At 40.4% G+C, this 22,399-nt stretch overlaps 1 protein-coding gene across 4 annotated transcripts in view; it reads right to left on the bottom strand.

Moving 5' to 3' along the window:
* Positions 1-22,399, bottom strand: part of LOC134365171 (trinucleotide repeat-containing gene 6C protein-like) — a 46,860-nt gene that overhangs the window by 14,088 nt on the left and 10,373 nt on the right. For all 4 annotated transcript variants that reach the window (XM_063081366.1, XM_063081367.1, XM_063081364.1 and 1 more), the window contains 9 exons: positions 20,539-20,619; positions 19,050-19,107; positions 16,790-16,932; positions 14,763-14,912; positions 12,732-12,878; positions 9,851-9,970; positions 4,793-4,876; positions 4,282-4,522; positions 422-589 (listed from right to left, as the gene is read on the bottom strand). In XM_063081366.1, the coding sequence (XP_062937436.1) occupies positions 422-589; positions 4,282-4,522; positions 4,793-4,876; positions 9,851-9,970; positions 12,732-12,878; positions 14,763-14,912; positions 16,790-16,932; positions 19,050-19,107; positions 20,539-20,619 (1,192 nt within the window). The remainder of the gene's footprint in view (positions 1-421; positions 590-4,281; positions 4,523-4,792; positions 4,877-9,850; positions 9,971-12,731; positions 12,879-14,762; positions 14,913-16,789; positions 16,933-19,049; positions 19,108-20,538; positions 20,620-22,399) is intronic.

Below are 22,399 nucleotides of genomic sequence, written 5' to 3'. Positions count from 1 at the left end.
TAGTGACACTCCCTCCCATGGTTAGTAGTTCTGCTTCTTCCTCCTTTCTAAGAATTTGTTTTTCTATTTGTCTTTTACCATTTAACAAAAAACAATTTCTTTTCAGTAGCCTCAATTGTTTTGTTGACAGATAGAGACATAAATAAATAAAAAGTACACAGGCTCTGACTTCTATTCTTTGCTGTCCTGAGGTATTTTCAATTATTTACAGATTTGTAGCTAAGATCTGATGGCCAAGGTTCAAGAGGTTTGGTCACTGACTAGTTGAGATCTCATACACTCTGTAATGGAATGGCATATTTTTTTATTTACCTTCCAGCATGAATTCTTATAAATATATAGAAAGAATATGCTATTAAATGGGATAGTCAATTGGTAAACCAATAGTAACCCCGCTGTGGGCATTCTGGCCAATACATACCATGCTTGCTCGGGTTCTGATCCAGAGGAGAAGCAGCACTGGACAAGCTCTCCATGGAGCTGGGGTGTGTCCACTGAGGGAGGCGTGACTGAGACTGAGCTGGGTCCTTCACCGACAAACCTCCAGTCATGTCCATGCTGTTGACATTCATGTTTGGGTTCAGTCCAGCTAAGAACAAAGATGCTATTAGGATTCACCTGCATTCCTCTAAATGATCTCGTTCTAAAGCTCTCCTAGAGAATCAATCTCAGTCTTCATTCACGGCCAAATACTTCAACTGTAACTTTTTTTTTGGCAGCTGGCTTGTACAGGGATTGAACCCTGGACCTTGCTGTTACTTGGCACCATGCTCTAACCAACTGAGCAACTGGCCAGCCCTTAAACTCTTTAATGCTGCTGAGAAACTACTTTTTGTCTTCTTAACAACATATATTTCCAGGAGTATTATTCCTAAATTAAGGTGAAAATGCTAATAAATGATCTTTGAATAAGTAAGACCCATGATTCTCTTTATTTTACTTGTTTCAGTGCTACATATGCACGGCCCTCACGTTTTTCAGTCAGAGTCCACAGAAAAATAGCCTAAGTCCAAACAATTAGGAAAATCTTTTGTGATATCTTATCAACTTGCCAGGTCAAAAAAAAATTTTCAGAGTTCTAAAATGCCATCTATAGAACAAATTGGTAAGGATAACTTAATTGTACCTTTAGTAAATTTAATAAAAAGTCTGCTCTTAAGGAGTTTATGAATGAAATATCAAACTACTTTCAAGGAACTGAATAATTTAATAGTGTGGGTGGTGCCATCTGCCCCCAGCTGGAATTGTGAGCTGATGCTCTGGGTTATTTCTTACAGCTAAAAGCAAGTACTGGGGTATCTTCCAATGACCGGCACTATGCTAGGTTAATCAAGAATGATGAGGAAGAGGAGGACGATGATAAAAAGGTTGAAGTAAAGACTTCCTGATGGGAAGTTATGGGTAGGACAGATGCTCAGCCGGAATGAAATAACCAACGGAAGGACAACCTAATATTAACAGATCCTTTTCTAACAGTTGCAGTTCCTATCACATAAATATATACCATATATCCATATATATCATATTGTATGTAAACAAAGTGAACCTCTACTTCTAACAAGGTGTTGAACGTTTTGCTTCTTTAAATCAGGCGCTCCAAACTCAAATGCCTACAGGAGTCAAGTGTGCAGTATAAATGAAGGTGAGGTGGGCATGGTGGGAACTATGGCAAATTGGACAGTGTCTGCCCTGTCTAAATAAGCAGGGGCTACTGGAGCCAACCAGTTATTGCCATTGGGAATGCAGACCCACGGAGCTGTTTTCAAGAGAAGCTAAAAGCCATTTTTATTTGAAAATTTCCCAAGTTTTAAATGTTGGCAATTATACACCCACACGCATACACACATGCACACACATTCTGAAGACCTAACAAAACACCTTTGCAAGTCCAGCACTACTACCAAGGGGCTGCCTACTTGCAATCTTTGCTTTATAGGGTATCTTCATTTCTACTTGTACAGATTTAGTGAGATGAGGTGACACTGAGGCTTCAGCCTGGCCTTCAGAGTGCTTCGAATTCCACAGTTTGGCACCAACCCATCTCTCCCAACTTCTCCCTCTGGTTTCTACCCTCCCTTTATAAGTCAACTAGCTTGGCCCTTGCCAATACAAACTGGCCCTGGAACATGCCCGGCCCCTTTCTTTTGTGCTCCTGTATGAGTTTTCCCCTTTATTTGGAAAGCTTCCTCTTTATTTATTAAAATCTTATGGGAGCAAGACAAGGATGCCCACTCTCACCACTCCCATTTAACACAGTACTGGAAGTACTAGCCAGAGCAATCAGGCAAGAGAAAGAAAGGCTAGTTTGTTTTTATACTCCAAAAACAAACTAGCAGAAAAAGAAATCAAGAAGGCTAGCCAATTTACAATACTCACCAAAAAAAATAAATACCTAAGAATCAATTTAACCAGGGAGGTGAAAGATGTAGTTCTCTACAACGAGAACTACAAATCACTGCTCAGACATTAAAGAGGACACAAAAAGATGAAAAGACATTCCATGCTCTTGGATTGGAAGAATAAACATTGTGAAAATGTCCTACTACCCAAAGCTATCTACGGATTCAGTGCAATCCCCATCAAAATACCAATCACATTCTTCACAAAAATAGAAAAAACAATCCTAGAATTCATATGGAACAACAAAAGACCCCGAGAAGCCAAAGCAATCCTCAGCAAAAAAAAGTAAAGCTGGAGACATAGCACTACCAATGGAACAAATAGAGAACCAGGAATCAACCCACAAACTTACAGCCTACTGACATTCGACAAAGGCACCAAGAACATACACTGGGGAAAAGACAGCCTCTTCAATAAATGGTGCTGGGAAAACTGGATATGTATCTGTAGAAGAATGAAACTAGACCCATATCTCTCACCATATACCAAAATCAACTCAAAATGGATTAAAGACTTAAATAAAAGATCTGAAACTATAAAATTCCTAAAAGAAAACACAAGGGATAGACTTCATGACATACGACTGGGCAAAGACTATGAATATGATTCCAAAAACACAGGCAACAAAAGGAAAAATAAACAAATAGGATTAATCAAACTAAAAATCTTCTGGACAGGAAAAGAACAATTAACAGAGCAAAAAGACAACTTATAGAGTGGTAGAAAATATTTGCAAAGTATGCGTCCGACAAAGGATTAATATCCAGAATATACAAGGAACTCACAACTTAACAGTAAAAAAAAAAAAAAAAAAGAAATCCAATTAAAAAATGGGCAAAGAAGCTGAATAGGCATTTCTCAAAGGAAGACATACAAGTGGACAACAGACACATGAGAAAATGCTCAACATCACTCAACGCCAGGGAAATGCAAAACAAACCCACAGTGAAATATCACCTCACCCCAGTTAGACTGGTATTATCGTCAAGACAGAGAACAACAAATGTTGGCGAGGATGGGGAGAAAGGGGTACCCAACCTGTAGTTTTATATAAATGGATATTATCAGCTGGTAGAAATTCACTATCACTCAACTGGCTCTTGACCCTCTGGAGATGTATTTTCCAAGTTACTGATTCCCTTTGTCCCATATTTACAGACTAACAGCAATCAACAGACAAGCCTGAAGTGCTTTTACTACCGTCTGGATTCTTACAGCAAATTAGTCCATGTAGAATCGATTTACTAATCTATACCTACTGGTGGTATTTCTTTTGTACTGTCTTTCAATTATGTAACTTCTCCTGACCTGCCTGTCTGACCTTGAAGGCAGGCACCAGATTGTCTACTGACCTGTGAGTTTCATGTGCCGAGTGTGTTCCCACAAAATACGTGTTCAATTCTGTACTAGGAGTTGTATGAACAACCATTGCTTTTTAACAAGTGCCTGATTGATATAAACCTGAACGCTTTTACTTGCAAAACTGTTATAAACTCTTTTCTGCAGTTCAGGCTGGAGGATAGTGGCTGGTGAAGAATATATACAGCAAACCAGGAATGAAATAAACTCTGCATATTGGAAAGTGCACAATGCAAATGAGATAATTTGGGGGGCTGTCACTGGTATTGCTTTAAAAGACTTTATACTGAAAGTACTTATGGTAGTAGCAAAACTCCTGCTCTGCAGAAGGCAAGTCAGTGTTGTTCCTTTATTAAGAAGCCTCGAGATACCTACTAGGATTTTGTCTGGAACCACATTTCTGACAAGTTGTTTCAGTACTGGCCAGTCATTCCGACCAATGAAGTTCAGTCCTGGTCATCACATGTGGACATCAGACACACCCTCTACCTGGTGTGGCCATTTAAGACCATGGAGACTCACCAAGAGGGTAAGGAGCAAAGGTGTTGGGTGAAGACTGCTGCTCTTTGGTCTGCAGGTCAGGTAGGCCGGGAGCTTGGGGGTGAGGGGGGAAGCTGTCCATGGCCGATTTGCCTGCAGAGGGGTGCAGAGACAGGTGCGGCGGGGGTGGCGGTGGTGGCGGCTGCTTCACGAGCAGGGCCTGGGCCAGCTGGCGCTGGTGCTGCTGGATCTGCTGCTGCAGATTAGTGATTGTGCGTGCAACCTGGCAGGTGGAGACATATGCACACTTTAGCCAAGAGGGAAGTGGTGTGCATGGCTTGTCTACAGATAAAAGTGCATTCTCCACTGTTTTCACACCCAGGCTACCATTGGCTGGGCGAACGTTCTCCCAAAGCTAGCTGATCTCGGGACTTTTCAAAAGGGAGGCTCAGTTAGAGCAAAATAAATGACAATCTAATAGTTCATCAATTAATGTCTCTCCTATCAGGAAAAATTAAAGCTAATGACAGACAACAATGTGGGTGACACCTACTTGCTGCTCCTGTTGTCTCAGGGGTCCAGAGACATTACGCTGGGCCTGTAGCATCTGCTGCTGGATTTGTAAACGTTGGTATGCCTGTCAACAGGAAGAAAATAGTTGAGATATTGTAAGAAACCATCAACAAATGGTTCAACTTCCTGATATTAGTTAAAAAAGAAAGAAAGAAAAAAGAGAAATTGGCTAAAACACTTGGTCTCCTAATACTTTTGTTGAAATATATTACGGAGGCACAAACCTTTTTCAAAAGGATAAACGTCTTACCAAAATTTTTTAGTGCATTGACTTTTAAAAAGTAACTCAGTTGAGAAGGAAATAAAGGGCATCCAGATTGGAAAAGATGAAGTCAAACTGTCCCTGTTTGCAGATGACATGATCCTATATATCGAACAGCCTAAAGCCTCTACAAAAAAACTCCTGGAGGTGATAAATGACTTCAGCACAGTAGCAGGATACAAAATCAACACCCAAAAATCAGTAGCATTTCTATTTTCCAATAGTGAACATGCAGAAAGAGAAATCAAGAAAGCCTGCCCATTTACAATAGCCACCAAAAATTAAAATACTTAGGAATTGAGTTAACCAAGGATGTGAAAAATCTCTATAACGAGAACTACAAACCACTGCTGAGAGAAATTAGAGAGGATACAAGAAGATGGAAAGATATCCCATGCTCTTGGATTGGAAGAATCAACATAGTGAAAATGTCCATACTACCCAAAGTGATATACAAATTTAATGCAATCCCCATCAAAATTCCAATGACATTTTTCTCAGAAATGGAAAGAACTATCCAGACATTTATATAGAATAACAAAAGACCATGCATAGCCAAAGCAACGCTGAGCAAAAAAAATAAAGCTGGAGGCATAATACTACCTGACTTTAAACTATACTACAAAGCTATAATAACCAAAACAGTATGGTACTGGCATAAAAACACACACACTGATCAATGGAATAGAATAGAGAATCCAGAAATCAACCCACACACCTACAGCTATCTGATCTTTGACAAAGGCACCAAGCCTATACACTGGGGAAGAAACTGCCTCTTTAGCAAATGGTGCTGGGAGAACTGGATATCAATATGCAGGAGAATGAAACTAGACCCATACCTTTCACCATACACTAAAGTCAACTCAAAATGGATTAAAGAATTAAATATAAACCCTGAAACAATAAAACTTCTTAAAGAAAACATAGGAGAGACACTTCAGGAAGTAGGACTGGACAGAGACTTCATGAATACGACCCCAAAAGCACACACAACCAAAGGAAAAATAAACAAATGGGATTATATCAAACTAAAGAGCTTCTGCACAGCAAAAGAAACAATTAACAGAGTTAAAAGACAATCAACAGAGTGGGAGAAAATATTTGCAAAATATACATCTGACAAAGGATTAATATCCAGAATATACAAGGAACTCAAACAACTTTACAAGAAAAATACAAGCAACCCAATTAAAAAATGGGCAAAAGAGCTAAGCAGGCATTTCTCTAAGGAAGATATACAAATGGCCAACAGACATATGAAAAAATGCTCAACATCACTCAGCATCCGGGAAATGTAAATCAAAACTACACTGAGATACCATCTCACCCCAGTTAGGATGGCTAAAATCCAAAAGACTCTGAATGATAAATGCTGGCGAGGTTGCAGAGAAAAAGGAACTCTCATACATCGTTGGTGGGACTGCAAAATGGTGCAGCCTCTATGGAAAATGGTATGGAGGTTCCTCAAACAATTGCAGATAGATCTGCCATATGACCCAGCTATCCCACTGCTGGGAATATACCCAGAGGAATGGAAATCATCAAGTCGAAGGTATACCTGTTCCCCAATGTTCGTCGCAGCACTCTTTACGATAGCCAAGAGTTGGAACCAGCCCAAATGTCCATCATCGGCTGAGTGGATAGGGAAAATGTGGTACATCTACACAATGGAATACTACTCAGCTATAAAAATGAATGAAATACTGCCATTTGCAACAACATGGATGGACCTTGAGAGAATTATATTAAGTGAAACAAGTCAGGCACAGAAAGAGAAATACCACATGTTCTCATTTACTGGTGGGAGCTAAAAATAAATAAATAAATTTACACACACACACACACACACACACACACACAATCCGGGGGGGGGTGGGAGGAAGAAGACATAACAACTACAATTACTTGAAGTTGATACGACAAGCAAACAGAAAGGACATTGTTGGGAGGGAGGGAGGAGAGGGAGGAGGGAGGGAGGTTTCGGTGATGGGCCACAATAATCAACCACATTGTATATCGACAAAATAAAATTAAGAAAAAAACAAAATAAATAAAATGAAAAATAAAAATAAAAATAAATAAAAGGAAATGTTAAAAGAACAGGAAAAAGAAAAAAAGTAACTCAGTCAAAACCCCTGTTTAGTGTTGGCAATGAGGTGTGTCAGCTAATATTTTTCAGTTAATGGAGATCGAAATTCTTCTGCTCAATTCATAAAAACTAAAAATAAAAAAAAGAAAAATATTTATTCTTATAATGATACACACTAAAGTCCAGAATGGCTCAGACAACATGGCAGTGTACTGGTAACAGGCTGTCCCAAATAATCAAAGAAAAATACGTATTGAAGAGCTCTTAAGTATTTGGAGGCCATGTGATTATCTCAGTCAACATCCGGAGAACCAAAGCTACAGGGGAACCTGAAATACAGATTTCTGGGCACTTATTACATAAACCTGCCATCTACAAAGCTGGCTAAAATGATGACAATTTTCTTCTGTACACCAGTACAGAAGGTTTGATCATATGATTGTTTCGAACTGTTGGGTGGGTATTGTAAATTTTTTTCTTAGAACATGTAATTTTTGGGATTTTTTGGCAAGGGGACTCCAAATAAAGGTGGAGATTATACTATTAGAAATGCCTCGTTAATTTGTAAATTACGGAGGAATAAAATACTGCACTTAAGTGAATCCTTATAGATCCTAAAAGTTAATCTTAGGAAGCACTGAAACTTAATTTTTTTAATTTTCCTGGAAAAAAAATTAATAATAATAAAGTACGTTGTTTTAGAAACAGAATACACTATACATGATTCAACATTTTCAGAGGGCCAGCCCCCATTGCCCAGATGCAGGCAAGAAACAGACCATGCCCAGGGTCCCTGGGCAGGAGCCAAGGGCAGCATCCCCCGCCGGGAAACAGGCAAGGAGCATGCTGAAAACACCAGTTCCTTGTGGGTGGCCCACCACAGCCACTGCCACAGAAACGGCTGCCACAAAAGCAGCTGGACGCCACAGCCACTGTGCAGATGGCCCACCAGACACCTAACTGCAGGGACACAAGGATAGTCACCAGCAGAGACTGGAAAAAGAAGAGGATGTGTCTCTATCCTCAAAGCCCACTCCAGTGTAACAGAAGAAGCAACTGCTCTACCGTGCCCCTGCTTTATTTCTGATCTTGGTAAGTTCTGTCTTCTTTTTTTCTTTGTCAGTCTAGACAAAGGTTTGCAAATTTTGTTGATCTTAAAAGAATCAAAACAAAACAAAAAACTATTAAGCGGTCGACAAAGCACATTGATGTAAATATTTTAATTAAACATTAGCTTTACATAATTCTATGATATAATAATCCTTATATATATTGTCTAACTTGTTAAATATGTAACTATCATTCATTTTCTCTGACAGATTTTGTTATGGGAGACTAAAATCAAACTCAAAACTCATTTCTCAGAAAACAATATTTTCAAATATTTCCGTGATGTCTTTCATACCATAATAGGGGTCAATAAAAACTTATTGTAGAACCAGAAGATTCTAGTTCGTCAGTGTGATAATCAGCTCTGTGCTGTGTCAGAATATAGCAGCACCTACAGCATCATCAGGGAGGAGAAGGAGATTCTCCTCTGTAGCAATAACTCTAAACTAGCCTGCTATTTAAACATGTGCCAATCCTCAGAGTTGCCTCCCTTCCTCCTGTCAGTGCTGAAAGCACTGGGACTGTACACATGCCTTGCCCGGCAGAGTGAGGCTGCACCAAAACACCAGGTGCACGGTCCCCTTTTTGATGGATAAAGAAACAGCCTCTAAGGGTTAAGCCATGGTACTGACTCCACATCTAGAGCTCTGTGTTCTCCATTGAAGCACTGACATACTCCTTGTGGAGAGTTTCCAGGACACTCTCTGCCTTCTACCCTCCCATCCTTCCCTGCTACTCACTGGAAATCCTGACATCAAACTTGTTAGACGTGTGTCTCAAAAACTTAAAGGACGAGGAGTGAGGGCTCAAGCATGCTCTCATAAGCAAAGGTTTTAGGTCAATGACTTCATGTCTCGAAGTCCCCGTCAACTTTTTTTTTTTTGCTTCCTTCATAATTCCTGATCATTTTCCAGGTGATGAGGTTGTTGGAAAAGACTTCTAAATCAATCACGTGCCCACACGTTAGAAAATGAAATAATACACTTGATCCTTTAGTGTATGTAAATTCAGTATGTATCTAGGGATACAACGTCATGGTGTTGCACGATAAAATCAAATAAGATTGTTTGGAAATTAAAAATTCAAGATGTCTTAAATTATAAAACTTTCAAGAATTATGAAGTTACATCAGTTGTTGTTGAGCAGTGAGACTGCCCTCAGGCATCTACCTGATGTAAGGAAGTAACTTTCCTCCTCTGTTTCTAGAGTGGTATTTGTGTAAACCATCCTTGAAAGAATTGAGAAAACAGTCACTTAAATGGTTGTGTTCTGTGGTTTAGATAAGAAACTCTGGTTAAGAGCTCAAGTAAAAAGACATGCTTAATTCTAGTAGACTTTCTGAACACAAAGGGGCCCAAAAATTTACAAAGCTTAGTAAAGACACCTAAAGTGAAAAAGTTCCTCATTCATAAATAGTTTAAAAATTTCATGAAAGTCTCCCTGACATACCAGATGTGAAGAAAAGTGTTACAGTAACCACTTTCTGTGCAGTGTGTCTGTGTGGGCGCATGTACGTGAATGGCAGGAGAGCGCTCTTCCTTTACTCTGTAACATGGGTGGGTCCATCCACTCACCAGCTGCAGCTGATAGAGCTGGTTCAACATCGTCATATGCTGAGGATTAATTGGCGAGGTTAATAGTGCAGGGTTGAGACCAATGTTTTTTGCTGCAAACTGCAAAAGCTGTGCTTGAACCTGTTTAATAGAAAATATACTATTAGTCATTTTGTATCTCTGTTAAAATATTTACTCGCCTGTGAGGCTTTTTGAGATTCAAAACTGATTAATTAAATGACAACTATAGACTGGACTGGAGGCAGGTGCACACTTCGCACATAGGCCGCTCAGACCAATCTCCACAGGAGTGGGCACCTCCAAGAGCGGCTGCTTCCTAGGACCCTGTCAGGTGTATGTGCTCAGGAAGTTAACTACCCCCTGCCCGTGGAAGCAGGCATTGTTCTCGATAGGCACCTAGCTTCTCTGTGGCTCTCCCCAGACCTGACCCCAACTGTTGATCCCATCAGTCAAGGCCTGGCACTGGCTATTTCAATGTTTTCCAAAGGTGAGATTTACCTTTATAGTACAGGTCTGCAGGATGATTTTAGTTGGACATGGTTGAGCATTTTTCACTTTAATAGTTGTCTAATGTGTATTAGAAAAATGTTGGTTTTTCTATTTATGGTAGACTTGTAACGTTTTCTTTCAAAATAAATTTAAGTTAAAAAGGCAAGTCAATTTAAGAAAAAGATTATGCAATAGCACAGGTAATATGGAAATACAGATGTAATAGATGACTGATTTGGGATCATGCTAGTTTGCTAACTGTTCCTTCTGCTACTGCCTCTCAGACTGGGTGTACCAAGGCACTAGCTTTGGGCAGTGTGATGTGACTGCAAGTGGTCTGTGTAATTTCCAGGCCATCCACATAGGGTGCTGCCCAGACTCTCTCTTGCCTTCCTCCCTGCTGTCAGGAAACGGCTATGGCAGAGCTGCCCATAAGCCCAGAAATGCTTCTTTCCGTACCGTTACATGAGAGAAAGAGATGAATGTCTACCTAGCTTAAACTACTGCCTTTTGAGGCCTCTTTGTTATAGTGCCTTACCCTATATCCTAACTAACACATTTAACATTTATTTTACCAGGTTCCAGCTATCTCAACTCAGTGCATAAACCTAGGTTCAAACAATTATAGAGAGACAACTATTCCCAGCGAATTCTCCAACGCATCCTGCTCTTTTCTGTATGCCAAACTGTCTTCCCATATGCTACGGTCTCAGTGTTTGTGTCCCCCCAGATTCCTATGTTGACAGCTAATCCCCACTGTGGTAGTATTAGGAGGGAGGGCCTCTGGGAGGTGATTAGGTCATGAGGGCTCTGCACTCACACACGGGATTAGTGCCCTTATAAAGGAGGCGCAAGGGAGCTTGCTCGCCCCCTGTGCCATGTGAGGACGCAACAGCAGTCACCATCTTTGAGGAACAGCTGTCATCAGACACCAGATCTTCTGGCACGTTCATCTCTGACTTCCCAGCCTTCAGAACCATGAGCAATAAATTCATGCTGTTTGTAATTACCCAGTCTAACGTACTTTGTTATAGCAGCCTGAATGGATAAAGACATCATGTGACAACAAACAAAACTGAAATTTAAATTAAATTTTATAAATAATAGAAGATTGACGGATTAGCATGTTCTCTTTTGGAACAGGTTGAAAATAAGGTCCCTGAGAAATCTCAAATATTTTCCTGGTAATGGAGGTCTCTTAGGGAAGGAAGTACTTCATTCCCTTCTCTGCCAAAAGAATGCTAGAATTTGGGGGGTGGGGGTGGGGAGGAATTCAAGAAGCTTTTGCTCTTCCCAGGGCAGGGCTACCTACAGTCTCCCTCTGCCCCCCAGAATTACATATCGAGAAGGGCTCTGAGTTATCTCAGGTATCAATACAAAGTAATTGATTATTGAATATTACAGGGGTAATTAAAAACACAGCCCAAAGTCTAAAATTTTGGAATGTTCTAAAAGTCAACGATAACATAAAAAAATACATTAGGCTGTAGAGCTACGCAAAACAACAATATCCTTAATTCTATTTGATCTTTTTTTCTTAAGAATCTCTATGGGCAAAAATAATCTAATACTAAATACTGAATGTAACTAAAAGTTATAATGTATACAGTAGGTCCTTTGTATTCATGGGTAGATTCAAGCAACCAAGGATTGAAAATATTCGGAACAAATTGCATCTGCACTAAATATGTACAGATCTTTTCTTGTTAATATTCCCTAAACACTACAGTACAACTCTTTACATTGTATTACATATAATAAGTCATCTAGAGATGATCTGAAAGTATATGGGAGGATGTGTATAGGTTATATACAAATACTATGCCATTTGATATCAGGGATTCAAGCATTCTCTGATCTTTGTATCTGTGGGAAGTCTTGGAACCAATTCCCCATGGACACCGAGGGACGACTGTATACTGTTACATATGATCAGATTTAGTTTCATACTAAAGCATTATTCAATCTTTGGTTGCTTCTAAGCAATTTCTTTTACATTCTAAGCAATACTTTGGCTTGTCACTTTCCTATTCCATCAGTCTAGGAGAATTCACTGGATTCACCTGAACAATTATCTCAAGCAAGACCAGGACACAATTACATCAGTGGCAGTGTGGTGGGCACATCTTTCCCCTTCTCAATGTTGCTTCTTACCAAGCTGATGCCTGACCCTGGTTTATGTGGTTGAGGCTCTCCAAGGAGCAAGCTCTGAAAATTCCTGGGGCAGGAGAATAAAGTCTGCCACTTTATAGGTTAAAAACTGGAAGGCCACCTCTTAGAAGTGGGTTACTTTGGCTCTCACTTTAAACAGTTACTTTGTCGTGGCACAAGACCCCACAAAATGGCCACATCTGTGTCTCCTGGCTCAGCAATGCTTGGACATGGGTCTGACCTGAGGGGATAGAAACTGAGGCACTTGAGCACGGAGACTGGGCTGGGAGGAGTTAAGAGGCTGCACTGGTGGCTGTGGTGGCTGCTGCATGGTCCTGGCTTGTGCTGCTCCGCTATTGCCAAACATACCCAGATTGCCACTCGGTATCTGCAGGGAGACAGAAGCAGACTTGTTAAAAAGGCAGTGGCAGATGCAGGAGTTAGAGTACCACTGTTTGGAGGTGGGGTGAAACTGTTCCTGAATTTGAATGCAAAATTGTTTCTACTTCCTACCCAAGTGAATTTTTAATGAGTGTTTTTGATATGGTTACAGATGATGGAAAATCGGGCCATGAAGTTTGCCTATGTTTTGAAATCACAGAAGCCACCCTACAGTGCCAATTTTAATGTGTGCCAGAACAAGGCTATCATACTCAACCATAATAATACAGTGTTTCAAACAATAGCAACGTGAACATAGCCACCTGGATAACATACATTTCCAAAAAGATATCTGTGATAAGAGGTAAAGAGTAATAATGGGCCAGATGGTTGGATCAGTGGTTAGAGCGCAGCCTCATAACACTAAGGTCAAGGGTTTGGATTCCCATACCGGCCAGCCGCCAAAAAAAAAAAAAAAAAAAAAGACTACTTACGGGAATTACTAACCTAAGAGAAGAGCAAGATTTTTGAATAAGAAATATAACTATTATTTCAACAAATGCTGAAACTGAATAAACTGACAAATTCTGGTCATTAACTCAGAGTTAAATATAATACATATATTTTAGAAGTATTTTCCACTTTACATAATGAGGTACCTAACAAATAGGTGAAGGAAGAAAACCTACGGCTTATCTCAGGAAGAGTTGTCAGAAAGGCACTGAGTAGAAAACCCTGCTTTGTATCTAACGCCAGTCCCTACACCCCTGCTGGGTTGGTGACTCTAAGATGGCAGAAATCTGAAATGCAGATTTTCCACTAAACTACCACCAGGGTCAGCAATGTAACATCACTAGGATCATGCCACTGCGGAGATGCTGAGAGAGGAAGGGGCACTGTTGACAATGATACTGGGATAACAGGCACACATGGGCTGTTCAGGCACAGCAAACATCACAGTGTCTACTTAAAGACAAGTCTTGAAGGTGTGAGTGTGCCAACCTCATCAAAAAGAAAATCAGCAAGGGACGTCCTACAGACAGGGACAGCATTACTTGTTTGTTTGTCATTTCGTATTAGAGAATCTACGGGTGAGAACTGAGACAAAGTGGCAAACCATCGAAACTCTCAGGCCTTCCTTTAGTAACGTCTAACAGTGATTTTCACCTTTCCCCAAGAGTGTTGAGGGTAGGAAAAAGAAATGCCAGTGTGACTCTGAAAATCACCCTGCAAGGGGTGTCATCTCTACTTCGGGGGAAAAGGGGAGAATGTAGAGTTTTCTTGCAGATCAATGTATTGAAAGCTTTGACTGCCAAGAGAAAGAGGACAGGCACCACCTCCATCTTTGAACGGATCTGGTAGCTTGAAGACTACTCTGTAATACATTACCATTTCAACTAGCAGTAAGTCAGTACCAGGGCTGCTGCTGAGAACTCGAGTATGCTTTAGTGAAGTTTAAGAAGAAATACAACTCTGAAGCATTCCTATTACACAATTAAATTTCAAGAGCTGTTATTTAACTCTTGACTCCTTATAGTCTTTCTTTCTTTTTTGGTAGGGGGCTCGCCATGAACCCTTGACCATGGTGTATAACACCACACTCTAACCAGCAGAGCTCACTGGCCAGCCCTCCTTGCAGTATTGCAACTACCTTTACATATTCGATTATATTTTTCAATAGAGGTATTAACTAAGAATAAGAACGTTTATGTCTCAAACATTCTTTTTTATGCGGGGGGGGGGGGCGGGCGCCAGCTGGCTGGTACAGGGAGCCAAACCTTTGACCTTGGTGCTATCAGCACCACACCTTCCCAAGTGAGCCACCTGGTCAGCCCCTCAAACACATTTTTTAAAACAGAGACCACATTCTGTTCTCTCCCAATAGCCTTACCTGTCTAGAAGAATTCAAGTTTTGCATGCCCAGCCCTGAGGCAATCCCACCCAGGGCCTGACTGGGGAGTGCACTGTTTGAAAGGGGGAGCTTCAGGCTTGGGGAAGGCAAAAACGGTGAAGTCGTGGGCTCTTCCACGAGGCCGCCATCCTGATTAGAGAAAGAAAGGGTGAGCTGTGTGCGGTGTCCATCAGCAGACAAAGCACCACATAGTTTCCCAAGGAAATAGAAAGGGAGATGGATGAATAAAAAATTAAAAGATCAAAAAAGTGTGGATAATAAGGGAATGGAGAACATGGGCAAAAGGAAGAGGGGAAAAAGAAAAAGAGAAATAGGATTAAGATGCTGTTTTCATTATTAAAATATCTTACAAACATATCTATTAGCTTCTAATATTCTCATACATTATTACCCGTGTTGGGTAGGAGTAAGGACAAAGGGACAGAAACACTGGTAAAACTCTTACATGGAAAACACTTTATACCCATTTTCAAATAACCTGGTTCTTTCTGAGAAGTTATTATCAAGGCTCTAGGTAGACATTGGGGTGAATTCTGCTGACATTCAACTGTTTTTGACCTACAAACCCAGCAATTTCATAGACTTTAACCTAATAAGAGGGTAAGTCATTTTTATTTTTTTTATTTTTTGTCTTTTTTGTGACCGGCCGCATGGCAATCAGCCAGTGAGCGCACCGGCCATCCCTATATAGAATCCGAACCCGCGGTGGGAGCGCTGCTGAGCTCCCAGCGCGGCACTCTCCCGAGTGCGCCACATGGTCGGCCCAGAGGGTAAGTTATAAAGCAGAAACCTATTAATCTTTTTCTTTTAACATTTACTGAGGTCACACTGTATGCCAGGCCCTATGCAAACTTATCTCATCTAGTGTCACAACCAGCCTGCAGCATTATTCCATGTCTTAAAGATAAGGAAATAGGTCAGGGTCCCATAATTGAGGTTAACAGATTTAGCAAATAAAAATACAGCACGCAAGTGAAATTGGGATTTCAGATGAACAACAATTACTTTTTTAGTGTAAGTATGTTCCAAAAATTATTCGTTGTTTATCTTAAATCCCAATGTCACAGGGCATCTTGTACCTGATCACTGGCCACACTGGTGAGGGCAGAAGACTATGCCTCACTCTGGGCCACTGAGCAGCTACAGCCTTCTGCAGTGTAGTGTGTGGTAGAGGACTCTGAGAACAGAGATAAAGCCCCATCAGTGACAGGAAGACTCCTCCCCCCGTGAGTCTTTCTGTTTTTTTGTTGTTGTCATTTAAACGTATCCTTTCTTGCTTTAATTTTATTTTCAAGGGTCAACATTTTGATTGATGCTTTTCCCCCCTTTTCCAGTCACCCCTATCTGGAGAGGGGACATGTGACAACACTGAAAGGACTGAGTGGTGGCTGGGACTTGCTAAACATCCAGGGAGCTTTCCACAGACACCTGTGGTGGTCACTAATGCGGCTGATCAGCAAGGGCCAGCCAGACACAGTCCTCAAGCCCCATCACTTCTAATCTCTTCTTCTGAGGATAAACGTGTAACATATCATCCAAATGGAAGAACTATGTTTTTTTGTTTGTTTGTATTTTGGGTTTTTTGGCAGCTGGCTGGTGCATATGTTTTTAAAATGAGATGCTAACATAGAAATTTGATGACCCTTATCTGTTGGACAAAGTGAAGCAGCTAACCAGCCAAGTTCACAAAATAAAAATGAAAATCAGTTTTCCATTTCAGCATTTTTCATTCCTAGCAACATCATATGAAATATAACATTGTCTCCCTTGAGTTAAATATTCACATGAGGGTACTTCCAAAAGTTCAGGGAAAGATACATATTTTCTTTCAATTCTATTTTCCACGAACTTTTTGAAGTATCCTCATATGTATTAGAAAAAATGGATAAAAGTCACTTAAAGTTACAGTCCAGCAAGCTTTTCATCTGGCTTGTATGAAGGATACCGTTCAAATGAAAAAGCTCTCCTATTAAAAACACAAACAAAAAAACCACCTAAATTCCTACCTTGTCAAGAAAGGTGGGGCGGTCCATGGAAGACTCTTTGGAGATTGGTGGGCGGCAGCCAAGGGGTTTGGTGACCATTCCATTATAGTCAGTCACTCCCAGTCCACGCTTGTCCATGTCCACCTTCTTTTCCAGCAGAGCGCCTGGAGCACAACAAACACAACAACACTGAAAACAGAACGCCCGATGAACATCAGTCACGAGCACTGAGCACAAGACAGGCACAAGCTAAAGCCTCAGGGAGGGATGAAGACTCCTCGACCCCTCGGAGGAAAGGGAAGCCGGGGGATAAAGAGAGCACTTGGCTCTGCTATGGCTCAGCCTGACAGCTTGCTCATCATCAGCACATCTTCTCCGGTTCACGCATGTCTGTGGTCTGACCCTGCCTGCCCTCTGCTCCTCTCCACTCCAGCCACTGGCCACTGCTGACCCCTCAGGGGCTGGGCCTGTCTTCTCTCCCCAGGGCTGCCTCCCTGTTACTTTCTCAGGGCCTCCGCTATTGTCCTGTCTAACTAACACAGCTCCTCTCCTGCCTCACGGCCATCACTTCCTGTGTTATTTACAAGGACTCTTCCCTGATGTTGGCGAGACAGACACTCTTTCTGTCCCTGTGAGTCTTTTAACCTAGGGACTAGTACTTGTTTAGCCCACTTTAATTTTGTGCTATGTCACAATTCTAAGAAGTCAGAATTCATTCCCTCCAGCTCACACTGATTATTCCTGCCCTGGCCGTCTGTGTCATACGTGTCAGCACTTGCATGTGATTGTATGGTCAGTCTTTTCTCACTATTCATAGATTCTGTTTTTGTAAATTTGCCTGCTTGCTAAAAATTATTTATAACCCTCAAATTAATTATTGTGGCACTTTTGTGGTCATTTGTGGACATGTATAGATTGGTGAAAACTTTGAGTCGCCTGATGCTCACGTTCCCAGCTCAAGGCAAACAAGCTAATGCTCAGCCTTCTGGTTTCAGATCTTACACTGCAAAAAGTGCCCTTTTTGTGGTCCTTTTAGTAACATGTTTTTCATATTTTTGTGCTTTCTGTTGGTGCTTTCAGTGTTTAAAATGGTCCCCCAGTGTAGTGAAGTGCTGTCTAGTGCTCTTCAGCACAAGAAGGCTGTGATGTGCCTTATAGAGAAAACACGTGTGTTTGAGAAGCTTCGCTCAGGCACAAGTTTATATCACTGTGGGCAGTGAGTTCAGTATTCATGAATCAATGGTACAGTACATCCAGAAAAAGGAAGAGAAAATTCACTGAGTTATAAGTAAGTGAAGTTGCTCAGAAAGTGCTAAAGTAACATGTCTAGTATGTGATAAAGCTATGGAAAAGATGGAAAAGCAGCTAAATTCGTGAATTCCTGAGATAATGAATGATTAATAAAAGCACAGTGGATAACAATGCTATAAGTCTAAGCCAAAGAAATTTATGGTCGCACTATCCAGGGTGAGAAAAATGTTAAACCCCTTCTTGGCTAATGTTTGATCATAAAGAAATATAGCAGATAATTATTTTGAGAAATATGTATTAAATAGAGTGTCTTGAAACAGAAACACACACAAAATAAGGTTGAGTATCGATCAGTTGAAAAAATGTGGCCAGATGCTCACAGGAACCCAACCCTGTATTTCCCCTAAGAGCACTGCTTCAGTGTTGGTTAATTCAGTGTTTGTGGCAACTTTATAGAACATAACTATTTGGAATAATGAGAACCAACTGTATTTCACATATAAATATTTAACATAATAATAATTATTTTTAAAGCATCTCCAGAACTAGGGTTGCTTGTTCCTTGGCAGTAACTCTCATGTTTCAGTAAGAGTAGGTGCTTGGCCAGCATGGTGATGCTCCTGTTGGCACCTTAGTGGGCCCACTCTGGGGTAAGGCATGAGGAATGTGCTCCATTAGTACCAAAGGATGTCTGCCATGTGGTCTAGAGCCTCTCTTCAAGAGCGTCATTATTACCTCTCTTCAAAATAGTGGGAAAAAAGTCATCTATTTATTGAAGTACTGGGAAAAAATGAAAAAAGCAAACATGCTTCAAATACGGCACTGGCCATTTGTCTGCAAAGCCCACTGGCCCCAAAGGACTCACTCTGTGATTAGCGTGTGCATCCTATGGCTGCTCTTTCACTGTGTCCTGGTGCGTCTATGTATTCAACTATCAGTCCATGATCACAATTAAATGCTCTGGAAAGTAAAACTTCACCAATAGGTACGTTTTAAAAAAGTGTGCTTTAAGTATGTCAATATTACTTACTCATGGCCTGATCAAGATTCATATTGTTACTCTTCAAGGCCTCTTCAGCTGGCTCTCTCTGTGTAGAAAAATAGAGTTTCACTAGGAGTGCACATTAACAAAAGGAAAAGCCTGCAAACAGTTTAATCACTATCAACTTAGAAAAATAGTATTAGGTTTTGGAACTAGAAATACTTTCTCTGCTGGTGAGGTTAGAGGTAAATGTTTTTAAATAAAAAAATACTTGTAACAAAAAAGTATTGAGTTGATTTTTAGAATAAGAAACTTGTATTTAGCACTTTAGAAACAAAATGTAGAGTGTCAGTCAAACCTTGTAAGTACACCCATAATCGTTTTCTATACAATGCTAAGTAGCAATTGATTCAGCTAGGATGCAGTCTGAGCCAGGACAGCAGAGCCACACACACTGACACGTGCGGCCAGGGAGGGCAGCACAGACCCCTGTCCCAACAAGGCACATCTCTATCCACCTCTCTCTAGTGCCAGCAGCATGTTAAGGTCACTTTCAGAGCGTAGAGTTTCCTTTCCTACTTTATGAACCCTAGCACCAACAACTTTTCATGAAGAAATAGAAAAATAAAACAAAACGAGTAGACTCATTTTGACAATTCTCCCTATGATTGGAACAGACTAATCTCGGTGGACAGTCAAGGCTACCAGAGCAGTGAAATACCATAACAGTGTCAATCTGGACTCCCTGCAGGCCTGGCCATCCTCCTGTCGTCTTGCCCAGGGAGATGCTGGGCCACAGAGGCACCACCCGGCCTGGTGCAAAGGGCCTGTGTGCCCAGTGTGAAGGGTGAGTGCCCTCCTCTACACGGAGGCCACTCCAGACTCATTCTTTTAGGCTCATCCAAGTAATCAAAAGATAAATGCTCACTTGAATAAGAATCTGGAAAGAACACTTTTGAAAGAAATGCATGGCAAATATGGGCAACATCCCTCACTCTCTGAATTCCTGTCATCCAATCTTAGGAACTGAACAGACTTTGATAGACTTTCGTGAGACTACCCTGTGATCTGAATTCTCCCTACACATGACTGGAAACTCAGGAACTACATAGGTTTGGTTAGAACACGTTTTCTGGATATGAAGCTTCAGTACTTTCTACCAAGTTTTCTCTTATGATCTTTGTCAATCTACTGCATAAACTAATAATATTAACTTTTAATTATAAACTAAAATATAAAATTGTATAAATCAATGAAAATTAAAAATCACACAGCATTTTTTACTCTAGGAAAAGGTTCCTACACCTTTCTTAAAAGAAATTATGTGGGTCTCTGCAACGACCCACGGAATTTCAAAGCAATGATTTCTAACCCAAACTGTCCAGTAAAAGGGGAATTTAAGAGTTAGATCATGTTAATAATCTCATCCCTCAAGCAGTCTTCCTGCCTTGCCACACACAATGAGCACGGGTAGGAAACACTTAGGCTATTCATTTCAGGAACATGGTAGGTAGCAGTAAAAGAAGCTGCCAGTTACCGGGAAGCCCATGTCTGTGAGTTGTTTGGTCAGCCGGCTCATGATCCAGGCCTCGTCCTGCTTGCCAGATGTCTTCATGCCCTAGAACAAAGTGTAGCCAGGGGAAAGTCTAGGAGTTACATTTGAATGCATTTCTTCTAGAAATGGGAGAAAGTCTAAATTAGTGGTAATTTAAAAGTCAGAGAATCTTCTTATACGAGTATTAATGCTGAACAGTCCTGTACCCCAGAAGTCCCTGACACTATTTTGTGGATAATACAATGAAAGGCTTCAGGGTGCATCTGCAGGCTGGTATATGTGTGTAATTAAAGGACGTTTAAAAAAAAGCAGGGTAATTATTTCTGTCCTGTAGAATTAATGTAGTTTCATCACAAATATATACTTCTTCCATTATCAAATAATCATAAGGAGTGATTCCTTGAACATGGCCCTATGTGAAGTTTGCTAAAAATTACATGATTTTTGCCCTTTTATAAGCTTTATTCTAAATAATGACAAAACACAGAGGGGCTTGCTGCAATGAATGAAAAGGCAACAAGAAAGGAGGAAAAAACCTGTTAATTTTTTTAACTAAGTCATTCCGCATAGCCTTTGGGGTAGGGAAAAGGAGTAAGTAGGGAAATGTCAATGAGGGAGAGGTGGAGGAGAAAAGCCAACTATACAAAGAAAGAGCAGCACAGGGCTGGCCGGTTGGCTCAGTTGGTTAGAGCACGGTGTTGTTAACACCAAGGTCAAAGGATTTGGATCCCTGTACCAGCCAGCTGCAAAAAAAAAAAAAAAGGGCAACAAAGAGGGCAGGGGCCCAAAGGCACCACAAAAGAGCCAAGGGGCAAGACGGAAACCGTTCTCAATAATTTTCCTGCAATTCTATAATTACAAAGGCTCTAATGATGCATTAATACAATGTTAAAAAATCCCCCTCTATGAATAGTCTTCATAGGGCTTTTCAAAACTGAGCCTTCCATAACAATATAATGGAGCAATATAAACTAACAGGCTTGCTTTCTTCAAGGAAGCAGCTTATTTTGGGGTTATTCTAATTATTACTATTCTGCTAGAGCCAGATTAGCCAAGTTTATACAACATTTTAATTTACCAATTTGGTAATTCTGGTCCCATTACTAACCACATTATTCACCAGCCCAATTGTAAAAAGACTTCTTTTTGATGTTTGTAATCACTTCTACTCCTGATGAACAGAGAGTCTTGATTTTAGTTTCTGGGTTCAGCTTACCGCTAACTGCTTTTTTAAACTAATTTTTAAAAAACATGCACACGATTCAAAAGTATAAAAAAAGTATAAGGAAAGAATCTTTTGTTTCTCACCACCCCATCTGCTTAGCTCCTATTCTCTCCAAGAGGAAACCACTCTCAGCCGTTTCTTATTTATCCTTTTAGAGAATTTAAAACATTGTACAAAAGCTGTTATCTGCGCGTGTGTGTACATACACACACAAACTTTTTTTCTTCTTCTTTTCCCCAACAAAGTTGGTGATGCTCTATACATTTTTTCTGTACCTTGCTTTATTTAGTGATCTGTTTATTGCGCGCACGCACGCACACACACACACACACACACACACACACACACACACGAGGGTACTTCAAAAAGTTTGTGGAAAAATAGATTTGAAAGATAATACTCATCTCAAATAATCCTCATAAAAAGAAGATAATACAAATCTTTCCATGAACACACACACGAGGGTACTTTAAATTTTACATATATATGTATATATATATGTAAAAATACAATATATAATATATATAAAATATATAGTAATACAAAACATCATATTATATATAAAATATATATGTAGGATTTATATGTGTGTGTAGAATTTCCTTTCAAAAATGTTTA

This window comes from Cynocephalus volans, chromosome 16, assembly GCF_027409185.1.
Source record: "Cynocephalus volans isolate mCynVol1 chromosome 16, mCynVol1.pri, whole genome shotgun sequence".
Taxonomy (NCBI): Eukaryota; Metazoa; Chordata; class Mammalia; order Dermoptera; family Cynocephalidae; genus Cynocephalus; species Cynocephalus volans.
The sequence above is the reverse complement of the archived record's forward strand: the minus strand, read 5'-3'. Positions and strand labels throughout refer to the sequence as shown.